The following is a 12,231-nucleotide window of genomic DNA, read 5'->3' as shown; positions in this document are numbered from 1 at the left end:
TTAATCAATAAGAAAATGCTCTTAAAATAGCTATTTTTCTCTAATAATATGGCACGACAAGACAATAATGTAACTTTATAGAATACTCATAAAATAGAAATAGTAGTAACTAACATGAAAAAAACTATACAAGTGCAATACAAATCAAAGAATTAAGACAATAATGTGAATTGAAAGCTAAAAGACAAAGATACTAACCAATAAGATATTGATATAATATTTAATGTTTATGTACAAATTAAGTAAAATTACTAATGCCATAATGCGTTATCAATTTACCAAATAACTCAATATAAAAAAACAATAATAATTTTATAAAATTATGATTTGACATTAATCAAACCTCCATAAAGTGAGTGACTGTGATGTCACTCAATTTTACTAAATTTAGCAGCACCGCCTAATCAAAATGGTTGGCCTTTAATGGAGGATGCTTAAATTTGTGGGACTGTATAAGCGGTCATTTCTTCTCCAGTTCTATCTCCGGCGACTTCATTCGTCGCAAATCTCTTTTCCGGCGATATTCCGTTGTAAGTTTTTCCGTCTCTATTCGCTCCGCGAGACTGAAACCCTAATCTCTTTCCCCATAATTTTGATCGAGGAATACGAATTGTCACATGACTTACTATGTTCTGTGTTTTACAAAGTTGTTTAACAATGTCAATTATGCTCTGAAATCAAAATTGTGCTTTGTTGTTGTTATGTTGCAATACTCTGTTTTTTTTCAGTGTGTAGATATTTAAAATTCTCTCTGTTTCGAGGCTAATTACGTAAATTTTATTTGCTGAATTGTTGGTATTCAGTTATTGAGATGAAACTCATTAAATTTGATTTTTTTCCTGTCCATTAATTTTAAAGATCAAATTTTTATTACTGAATATCGAGTTTTCAGTTATTGGGATGGAAGTAAAAAAACATTAAAAATTGAATCGTTTTCCCCATGACCTGATTATCCAAACCTCATTTTTCAGCTTGTAAGAGTTTTACATCAATTGATTTGGAATAAATCCTAAAGTAAAACCAGCTATCCAAAATGGGTTCCGGTTTTAGTTGGAATAATTTAGGATTTTAGAAATGGAGTAGTTGAATCGGTTGTTGAGAATGAGAAACGAGGGTGAAGTACCTTTTTTTGCCGGTGCTTCATTTCCCCATCAAAAAAATCTACTATTTCCGCTTCTATATAATAACAACATCTTATATACTTATTAAAATAATGATAGTAGTTGTAATTATAATTAATCATGTTTGAAAGGAGAGTCTTACTGGATGATGTATACTCTGTTAAGGTTTTTAGACACGGTCCATCCAGCATATTTTCTTGTTGTTCTTTTCATATCTATAAGTATTAGTCACTATGTTTCTACTAAAGTTTCTCTCTTCTTCAAAAGATTAATTATATATGTGAGCAGTTGCTAATATTGCTTTTTGCCTTTTTGAGCTATGGATAACTTAGCTGCTGTATTAGTATTCTTCTGGACTATTTTATCTTCAGAGGGATACATTCTTTCCTTTCACGAATTGATGTCCTTGTGCTGCAGTGTTGTTGATAAGATAGAGTGATTCATTGAGGTGAATGTCCATCATGGATTGTAACTGCTTTGATCCACAATTGCCTGCCGATGAGTTGTTAATGAAGTATCAGTACATTTCCGATTTTTTCATAGCAGTTGCTTATTTCTCCATCCCAATCGAGTTGGTATACTTTGTTCAGAAATCAGCTGTTTTTCCATATCGATGGGTGCTCGTGCAGTTTGGTGCTTTCATAGTTCTTTGTGGAGCAACACACCTTATCAACTTGTGGACGTCTACTGCTCATACAAGGACTGTGGCAATAGTGATGACTACCGCAAAGGCCTTTACTGCTGCAGTATCATGTGCAACTGCTATCATGCTTGTGCACATTATTCCCGATCTATTAAGTGTCAAAACTAGGGAGCTATTCTTGAAAAACAAAGCGGCAGAACTTGATCGTGAAATGGGTCTTATTCGGACACAGGAGGAGACGGGTAGATATGTTAGAATGCTAACACATGAAATCAGAAGTACTCTGGATAGACATACTATTTTGAAGACTACACTTGTTGAACTTGGAAGAGCATTGGCACTGGAAGAGTGTGCTTTGTGGATGCCAACTCAAACTGGTTTGGAGCTTCAACTTTCTTACACTCTACATCATCAAAATCCAGTTGGATTTACAGTACCTATACAACTTCCAGTAATTAATCAAGTTTTCAGTGCAAATCGTGCTGTTAAAATTTCACCAAATTCTCCCGTTGCAAGGTTTCGACCTGCCCGGAAGTACATGCCAGGTGAGGTGGTTGCTGTTAGGGTCCCACTTCTGCATCTCTCAAATTTTCAGATTAATGATTGGCCTGAACTCTCGACAAAGCGCTATGCTTTGATGGTTTTGATGCTTCCTTCAAATAGTGCAAGACAATGGCATGTGCATGAATTGGAGCTTGTTGAAGTGGTAGCCGATCAGGTTTGAAATTTTTTACATGTGATATAATATCTGATCGCTTCACTTTTTTACCACAGTGATGTTCAAATGCTAGATATTACTTGATCATTATAAGAGAAGCTACAAAACCAGTCTTATTGAGACAATTGTATTGATGCAGTTTCATTTGCACTGATTACAACACCACCAACAACATACCTAGTGTATTCCCACAAAGTGGGTTTGGGGGAGGATGGATTGTACGATCTTACCCCTACCTCATAGGGGGAGTGGAGAGGTTGTTTTTGATAGACCCTCGGCTCAAGGAAACATAGTCCAAAGCAGTCCAGAAAAAGAAGAAACGGAAGTAAAAGCATAACAAAGCATTCGGAACAGTGACTATAACAAAATAATACGATAATCGAAGTACAAAAAACAATAGATAGTAACAGAAATCAAAGTATAAGAGACTTCATCTGCACTGATTATCTTCATAAATGTTATTCCTCTTGATTCACATAGTTTGGAAAATGCTTGGACTGAATTTTCAATCTGAGGTTTATTAGGCTTTTAAGCAAAAAGCACAAATATAGTGAGGACATTATTTAAGAAGTAAAAAACTAAAGAATAATACTCCACTACTAACATAAAAAGCAATTGTATGAGTAAGGAATTGAAAACAATACAATAATAAGCAATTGTATGCCTAAGGAATTGAAAAAGATAATTAATTGAAACATTTATAATTTAGTGTCACCTTCCACAAGAAAGAATTTATTGGTGATGAAAGTCACACTGTAGTTCCTTGTTGCATATGCATTGTGTGATTTAAGCAAGCCAAAGCACTCAACTTGGTTTCCTTGAGCCGAGAGTCTATCGGAAACTACCTCTCTATCCCACAAAGGTAGGGGTAAGGTCTGCGTACAACGTACATCTCACCTCCCCGGACCCTACTTGTGGTACTACACTGGGTATGTTGTTGTTAAAACACTCAACTTGTTATGCACCAAGCTCTTAAAGATGGCATTTGACAAAACTGGCTTCCACAACTGTTACGCTTTATTAGATTTTGACGTTGGATGTAGGAACTAAAACAAACTAGGACATGTAATTTTGATTTGATTTCATATATATACCATAGACTAAATATGTAGTTCGACTGTATGAGCAGTATTTTCTGTACTCTTCATATAAAATGAGAAGAAGGGAAAAAATAAGTACGTGCATAAAAGAAAAGACAGGATTATGCTGTTAATATTTCTTCAGAAGGAGCAGTCCTCCACCCTCAATTTTTCTCCGGCACCCCACTTTTCCTAGTATTTCGAGAAAATAAATGAAAAAAATGAACTAATTAGAGGCAATTGAAATCTTTAACCTTTTAGTTGTGAATTTCCTTGATAAAACAGAAATTTGTGGAGTGATTGCAGTTTCTTCATTGAAGTGGATATTCAAGCTTCTCGTAGACTATGATTAATCAATCAACTGGGCTCAAATGGGAGCAGCTCATGCCTGTGGGACTTGAATGTGTGACGTGATGGAGTGACTTTTTCCTGTATCTGTTGTCAATGCAGGTAGCTGTTGCTCTCTCACATGCTGCCATCTTGGAGGAATCAATGAGGGCTCGAGATCTGCTTATGGAGCAGAATATGGCTCTTGATCTTGCAAGAAAAGAAGCAGAAACAGCTGTTCGTGCGCGTAATGATTTCCTAGCTGTTATGAATCATGAAATGAGAACTCCCATGCATGCAGTAATTGCACTTTCATCTTTGCTGCAAGAAAGTGAACTGACACCGGAGCAGCGGCTGATGGTGGAAACAATCCTTAAAAGCAGCAACCTTTTAGCAACTCTCATCAATGATGTCTTGGATCTTTCAAGGCTAGAGGATGGAAGCCTTCAACTTGACTTTAGGACTTTCAATCTTCATGCTCTCTTCAGAGAGGTAAGCCTACTTTTTCTTTTTACTTGCAAGTTCTAGATTATTTGAGTAAAAGAACAATGAAAATATGTTCTAGATCTGTTGAAAACATTACTTATGACAATATTTCGGTTATTTGTCATGTTGTGTTGGAAACTAGGAGTGAAAAGTGGGCGGGTCAGATCGGATATGGGCGGATCGGAAACATGCTATACAAAAATGGATAAAATACTCGACCCCCCCATATTTAACACGGAGAAAAAATGGGTTAACCAACGGATAATATGGATAGTTTCAGGAATAGTTAGATGACAACGCAAGCTAAAAGTCAAAATAAGCTGAGACTCCCAGAAAGTAAGAACTCATGAAATATAACAAGCAGACAAATGGGTATTTGATAGTATGGATATCCATATTATCCATCTGGATATCCAATTTTAGTGGATAATATGGATAGTATCCATATTTGATCCATTTTTAAATGGTCAGTTATCCAACTCATATTTAATGGGTTGGATTGGATGGTTACTTGTTTCTTTTAACCATTTTGACAGCCCTTCCCAGAAACTATTCACTAATTCAGGTGGTTGTTTATTGCTTTAGGTCCTTAACTTAATCAAGCCTATTGCAATTGTGAAAAAGCTGTTTGTCACACTTAGTTTGTCTTCGGATTTACCGGAAGTTGCTATTGGAGATGAAAAACGGCTTATGCAAATTCTTTTAAACGTTGTTGGCAATGCTGTAAAATTCTCAAAAGAAGGCTGTGTGTCAGTTTCTGCTGATGCTGCAAAATCAGAATCTTTAATAGATCCTAGAGCTCCCGAGTTTTCTCCTGTGCAAAGTGAGAATCACTTCTATTTACGTGTACAGGTATGTTTATAGGTTTATTTTTATGCTTGATATTTTGTATTTCCAGTATAAATGGTAGTTGCTCTGCAATTCTTTTCGGTAGTGATTGTTGCTGTTGTTGATTTTACTGCTACTTTTTCCGTGTAATTTAGGTAAAAGATACAGGATCAGGCATTAATACTCAGGATATCCCCAAGTTGTTCTGTAAATTTGCGCAAAACCAGGCACTAGCAACTAAAAATTCTGGTGGCACTGGACTTGGCCTTGCAATTTGTAAGAGGTATCTCACTTCACTGGTGTTTGTTTTGATTTGGTTTTCAGTCTGCTATGATAATTGAGGACTGCTCTAGATTGAGTTCTTTGTTTTTATTATGGCTGATGCACATTCCTTGGAAATTTTGTTCATGGGATGTTGAGACACTTAACAACAGTGATCATTTATTTGACGTATTGTTCTAATGGCCTGGATCAGGTTTGTTAATCTTATGGAAGGACACATTTGGATTGAAAGTGAAGGTCTCGGGAAGGGATCTACTGCTATCTTTATTGTTAAACTTGGCATTCCTGGTCGCTTAAATGACTCAAAGCTTCCCTTTATGCCTGGATTGCCTGCAAATCACATGCAGATGGCTTTTCAAGGACTAAAGGTCTTGGTTATGGATGATAATGGGTGAGTGCTCATACTACCTCTTTACTTTATACCTCTTATTTTTCCTGCATTTTCTGGCCAATGATTATTGTTCTGCTATGTGTTGGTCTATTTTACGTGACACTGGACATCTACAAGCTGAAAAAAGTGGTAATTGTTGGACATCACTTTGGAACAAGGACCCTGACCATCTATTAAATGTCTGGAAGTTAAGAGTCTCATAACTTTATGTATGTTGGGATGTTCTAGACTTGGATATATTAGGAGTATAATCTAGATGATGCGCACCCGAAGGGTAGCGGCTGCGGGTTCACTTGTCATAAAAAAAAAGGTCCAAAGTAGGGACGGTAGAAACAAGAGATTATTTTTCCTAAAAAGTTTATTCAACTATTTCCTGCAAAAATCATTATCATTTTGTTTTGGTTCCACTAACTGCTGAAGTTTGGTCTTCAATGCATGCCTCATTAGCTTGTGAGTTGTTTCTTGAGTTTTAGTAATTAAATGCATGAAGTTTCGTCTTGTGTTGGTAGAAAAACTGGATAAGAAGTACATTATAGGTCTTATCATGCTTAAGGGGAAGTTGAAGGAGGTTAACAAAAAGAGGAAAATGGAAGGAGGTCCTTTTTTGTGCTTATTTATACTCTGAGTCAAAGCAGAAAAAAGATTGGAACCTAAACCTCTATCTTTGCGCCGATTTATACTTTGAGGATTCAAATATTTTAATTGACCAACACTATTTTAAAAAGTTAAGGAAGTATCTTAAACTATCAGAAAATGTGATTTGTTGTACTTTTATGTGGTTTCCAATTTTGCTTATTTTAAAGGTTTAAGAAATAAATATATGGAAGTAATCCTTTTACTCTGTCATTCTTTTCGTGACGAAGGGATTAATAAATATTAGATATAGACATCTCTGAGAGCAAGGTACAGAGGATTCTTGTGTATCAAATAAAAAACCTATAGAGGATTCTCTTTTACTTTTTTGACAAGTATCCAAACCTTTTGCTTTTTTCTTTATTCTCATTCACTGTTGGTGGCTGTAAATTATTTTACCCAAATCTGTCCTAGTGACAACTCTGTTTCTCAGGTTGTTGCAAATATAGTATCTTTTGAAAATGATTTATAAGATGAATAATGTCTTAAGTGATTAATTTGACATAAATTTTGAAACTTCTTCATGTAGGTTTAGCAGGATGGTAACCAAGAGTCTACTAGTGCACCTAGGGTGCGATGTAACAACCATTGGCTCTGGTGATGAGTGCTTAAGAGTTCTAACTCGGGAACACAAAGTAGTATTCATGGACATGAGTATAACTGGTATGAACTGTTATGATGTTGCCCTCAGTGTACATGAGAAATTTGGGAAACGTCACGTGAGGCCACTTATTGTGGCACTAACAGGGAACACTGACCGAGTGACGAAAGAAAACTGCATGAGAGTTGGTATGGACGGAGTTATTCTGAAACCTGTTTCAATTGACAAAATGAGAAGTGTTTTATCCGAGCTTTTAGAGCACGGAGCTGTTCTTCAATCCTAGTGAAAGAGGAAGTGTTTGCACGACCAAAAAGTGTTTGTCAAGACTCAATGCCCTCAGAAATCAGAATACAAGAGTGTCCGCTGTAAATACAATTTTCCACTTTGGGCAAAACGATGGTTTGTTCATGATGATGGCGCGATTTGCTAGTTGCAGTTTCAAATATCTTATAGGAAAGTGATACCATAATGATGTAATTCTCAATAGATTTGTACAAAGTAGTTAATTCTACAATATATGTATATGTAGGACAAGTTCAGTCTTTCCTGGAGGGTTGATAGCATGTTTAATCCCTTTTTTTTAGCTAGAAATAATTGGAAAAAAAGGGCAGCCTGGTGTGCACTAAAGTGCCTGCTATGCGCAGGGTCTGGAGAAGGGTTCGATCCTTGTACGCAGCTTTATCTTGCATTTACGTCAAAGGTTGTTTCGAACGCTTGAACCCGTGACCTTCCGATCACATGACAACAGATTTACCAGTTACTCAGGCTCCCCTTCCTAGAAATAATTGACAACGTTTGTGTAAAAGTTATACGATGTGCATGTCTTTCACCATTCTAATATGTTAGAATTTTCTTCTTTACTAGGTGAAACAGACATTCTAAACTGAGATAAATAATTGAAATAATTATATATTTTATAATTAAAAATATTTTTAAAAAATACAGAAAAATGACAGTTGAATTCAGCAATGTAGAGTAACGTGCTGCGTTTCCATTTATTTGTCTTTTTCTTTTTAAAGAATGTTTTTTTTCCTCTATTCTTTAATTTTAACTTTTCACTTGACATGATTAACCTCATAAGATTCAAGGACATTTTGAGACATTCAAAATCACAAAATTCAAAAAGTATCTTTGTTAAATTTTGTGTCAAGTCAAAATTAGATAAATAAATTGAAATGGAGTATACAAATTTTTGCTTACTTAGTTATACAACATTTATAATATTTTTTAGAAAAAAAGAAGAAGGTAATTAGCATCCTTACCCTTGAAGAAGGTTGGAAAAAAGAAAACTTGAAGAAGGTAAGGGTGTTTATGTAAAGATATGTAGTCGTTGTTACAAAGTATAATAAGAAATGTAGTAGTTGGTACAAAGTACAATCTTGATATTTAATAACATGTGAAGGAAAACGAAATAAAAAAACAACAATCACCTTATAAATTATAGTATATGATATGTGCTACCAAACTTTGGTAATTAATTTATGAAATGATTAGTCAAGAAGAAGGGAATTCTGAAAGTGGCGCCAATGATAGGGCAGAGAATTTGATTCCTCATGGTCAACACTTGTTTTTTTTTTACAGAATATATACAATTATTTATGTTTTTGTTCAAGAGTCTTCAAGTCTTAACCATAGTACTCTTCTTTCCTTAATTTAATATTACATAAAAGAAAGAAAAAAGAACTGAATAACAACAATAACATATCTAGTATAGTCTCATTAATAATGTTTGAGCCTTGGAAAAGTGAAATGTATGTAGATTTTATCTTACTCCTACCTTTGTCAAGTCAAAAAACATATATTCAGACCCCACGGAAAAAGAAATATGGCTACTTGTTGCTATCTATTTTTGTCAATGAAGTTTAACGTCTCATTTGTTTGCTCTTATAAGAAATCTCTTAATTTTAATAATTCGGATCATATATATAAATTTTAATTTTCATTATTCAAATCTTAATTTTAATTAAAGCGTTTATTTTTTCATGTTATACCATTTAATGCGTCTGAATAGAATTGAATGATTAAGATGTGTAATAAAATCTTAATATTATTATGATGTTTATTCAAGGCTTGTATAAATACGACAGGTCAACTATTCAATTTGTTCATCACTATAACACCATGTATTATGTATTATCAAGGACTACTACTGCCGCACATCTTATCAACTATATATCAACGTCCACGACCATTATCATCAACCATAACTACCATCATTGTCGACTACTACAATTAGTTAGTTGTTACTATTACTAACCACCACTTACAATAATAACCATCAACCATCATTATCACAATAATCACTACTCGTTAATGATACTTACCAGCATAGTCACTACTATATATTGTCAACCACCATCATCATTCACCATCACCATTAGTCATCACTATCATCCATCACAACTATTAGTCGTCACCACCAAGGCACCAACATAACTATCACTTTCAACCATTATTGTGAGAGCTATCACCATTAACTACCACGTGTTGTAACAATATCAATTACCATTAATTAGCTAACAACATCCCCATTTGACACCCATAAAATCATCGGTATCGCTAGTCATCTAGCTATTATCATCACCAACCACCATTAATTAAATGCATTATTATACTTTTATTAATGCAGATTGAAGGTTTAAACCTCAACATTAATTTTCAGATAATTTAATAGTGTAAAAATATCTCATATTAATTATATATATAACTGATTAAAATTCTTTTACTACTATTCAAGAAAATTTAACTCTCTAATATTGATATATCTTATTAAAAAATATATATACTATTACATCACCTAAAAGATAACATGTAACACTTTATAATAAGTGAAATAACTATTACTGTATGCTATAGTTCTTTGTTGCTAAGGAAAGCATAACAGTTCATTTTGTTTTGGTGCATTAAATGGAAGTTGCCCTGCTTCTAGCTTTACTTGAGAGAATCAAGAAAAGAGTAAAGTTGCTACAAATAAGTGATTTTTTATGCAGTCTTTTTTCATAAAGGTTAAAAGGCACAAGATATACAACAGATTTCTTGTGTTGTTTTTCTTACTTTTGTAATTGGTGAGTGGGAATTAACATTTGTATTGGCTATTGTTTGCGACAAATTTTAAAGTGATAGAAAAATAAATTATAATTACAAATAAAATATATAAAAATATAATTTTATTGATAAAATATTATAGGCACAAAATTGTTCCTAATTCTTGATTTTTCTGTCCTAAGATTTTTCTGTGAATCGAGGGCCATTTAGTTGCGTATTTTTCGAATTAGGATGATTTGGACTTGATCTCCACGAAAAGATTTGTAGATCTTCTTAAAATATTTGATTTTCAAAAAGAGTCCGACATATTTTGATCTCTTTATGAATATCCCAAAAATTTTATGAAATATCTGAGATGCCTTTTCAAGGGAATATATTACCCTTTATATAGGCATGAACTAGGATTTAGGGTAAAGTAACCTCCAAAAACCCTAATTGAAATTGAACTCAACTTATAGAGTCCTACAAAGTATCAATGTCTACAGCTATAAATCGGTTAATTCATAGAAAAGATCCTGGTGGTCGAATATATCGATAACCTTTTAATTTATGCCGTAAATTTAATGTAGCTATTCAAATCACGATTTGTTCTGATTGAACATTTGAATATGATAAAGTGATCCCATTAGGTACTTCTTGAAAAACTAATGCAAGTGTTTTCTAGAGCGCATTAATACACAAATAAGATAACTACTTAAAATATGTTAATTACTTTTCTTAATTGTATTCATTAGTCTCAATAAATCATAAAACTTCGGATACATTTCAATTAAAGTTGATATGTATAATTAAAAGGTAATATGTTGTATGTGGTTAATTTACATAATAGTCTCTTGAAAATATGCTACAAAACTTTTTTAAACTTTAAGATGAATGTATAAACTCACTCAACTAGAACAAATCATACTTTAAATTTCTAAATAAATATTATCGATAAATTTAAGTGGCTATCCATCCATGTATTGAGCAGCCTTTGTCACGGATAGTTATGAGACTAAGGTCATTGTTAAGAGATCAACTATCTATGGTATAATGGAAAGAAAAAGAAACAAATCTTTTTTTACTATATATCGAATATTATAATACCTAGATAACAATTGACAGCAGCAAAAATTAAGTAAATGAAATTTATTATTCTAAGGTTCAAATATGACAACAAATTTGCAATATTATAATTTATTTTTATTTGGAGCTCAAACGACTATTTTTTTTTTAAAGACAAAAAGATTTTGTTTATATTCTGATTGTCAATTGAAAACAAAATTAACTTAAGATCACGTGAATAATGTGCTCCCACAGCTTTTATTAGTACATTGAAAAAGTTAGACTTTTTATCCTAAAAAAAACATTATTTGTTGTTCAATCTACTTGGCACTAGCCAACTACATAATTTCTTTCCATTTATACAACATGGGTTGAATTATTTTGATATTTGTGCTTATGAAAAGTACGTAAGAGATAAATATTATATTGTGTTAAGTTATAATACACAATTAAAAAAGATAGAAAATAGTAAATATTATATGGAATTAATCAAAATACGTGTGTATAATAAATATGTTGATGGAAAGTTGGAGGTGATAAATACTATATAGAATAATCAGGTACATGGTTACTTTATCGGGAAATTGATAGTAATAAGTAATCGTGGAATAAGTTGTGCTCATATAATATAGAAATGTATACTTTATATTTAATATTTTCTGATATATATAAATATATAAAGAATTTATAAATTTTCAATTTTCAGAAATAAAGAATCTTTATTTTATTTGTACTTTATCTATGTGATCTAAAAGGGAAATTTCCAATCATCACCCACTCCATTGTGCGCAGCGTCACAAAGGAAACTAGACAAACAACTTGTGACATTAAAAATATAAAAATAATACCACAACTATGTACTAAAAAAACATTTTAATTTTTTTTTATAATTAAAAAATAAGAAAAAGTTACAATCCCAATAAACATTAAAGAGGCAGTTATGAATCATATGAATTACATTATCCAAAATACCTCAGAAAGTAACAAAAACAAGGCAGGCTCATTCTTGCCTTAGCTGTATTTTATTTTTTTC

General features: G+C 32.9%; 1 protein-coding gene across 1 annotated transcript; it reads left to right on the top strand.

Moving 5' to 3' along the window:
• Positions 1 to 375: 375 nt before the first annotated feature.
• On the top strand, positions 376 to 7,947 carry LOC129891975 (ethylene receptor 2). The gene is made up of 7 exons (XM_055967485.1): positions 376 to 530; positions 1,539 to 2,482; positions 4,012 to 4,380; positions 4,960 to 5,226; positions 5,358 to 5,485; positions 5,678 to 5,875; positions 7,038 to 7,947. The coding sequence occupies exons 2-7, from the start codon at positions 1,574 to 1,576 to the stop codon at positions 7,390 to 7,392; spliced, it is 2,226 nt and encodes a 741-aa protein (XP_055823460.1). The 5' UTR covers positions 376 to 530; positions 1,539 to 1,573; the 3' UTR covers positions 7,393 to 7,947.
• The last annotated feature ends 4,284 nt before the right edge of the window (positions 7,948 to 12,231 follow it).

The sequence above is a fragment of the Solanum dulcamara genome, chromosome 6 (assembly GCF_947179165.1).
Source record: "Solanum dulcamara chromosome 6, daSolDulc1.2, whole genome shotgun sequence".
NCBI classification, from domain to species: domain Eukaryota; kingdom Viridiplantae; phylum Streptophyta; class Magnoliopsida; order Solanales; family Solanaceae; genus Solanum; species Solanum dulcamara.
This window is presented reverse-complemented; position numbering and strand designations above follow the sequence as displayed.

Coding starts and splice junctions, on each gene's coding strand:
- LOC129891975 (XM_055967485.1), top strand. CDS start 1,574: ATGTCCATCATGGATTGTAACTGCTTTGATCCACAATTGCCTGCCGAT. Junction 2,483..4,011: donor TTGAAGTGGTAGCCGATCAG/GTTTGAAATTTT, acceptor TTGTCAATGCAG/GTAGCTGTTGCTCTCTCACA. Junction 4,381..4,959: donor TTCATGCTCTCTTCAGAGAG/GTAAGCCTACTT, acceptor TTATTGCTTTAG/GTCCTTAACTTAATCAAGCC.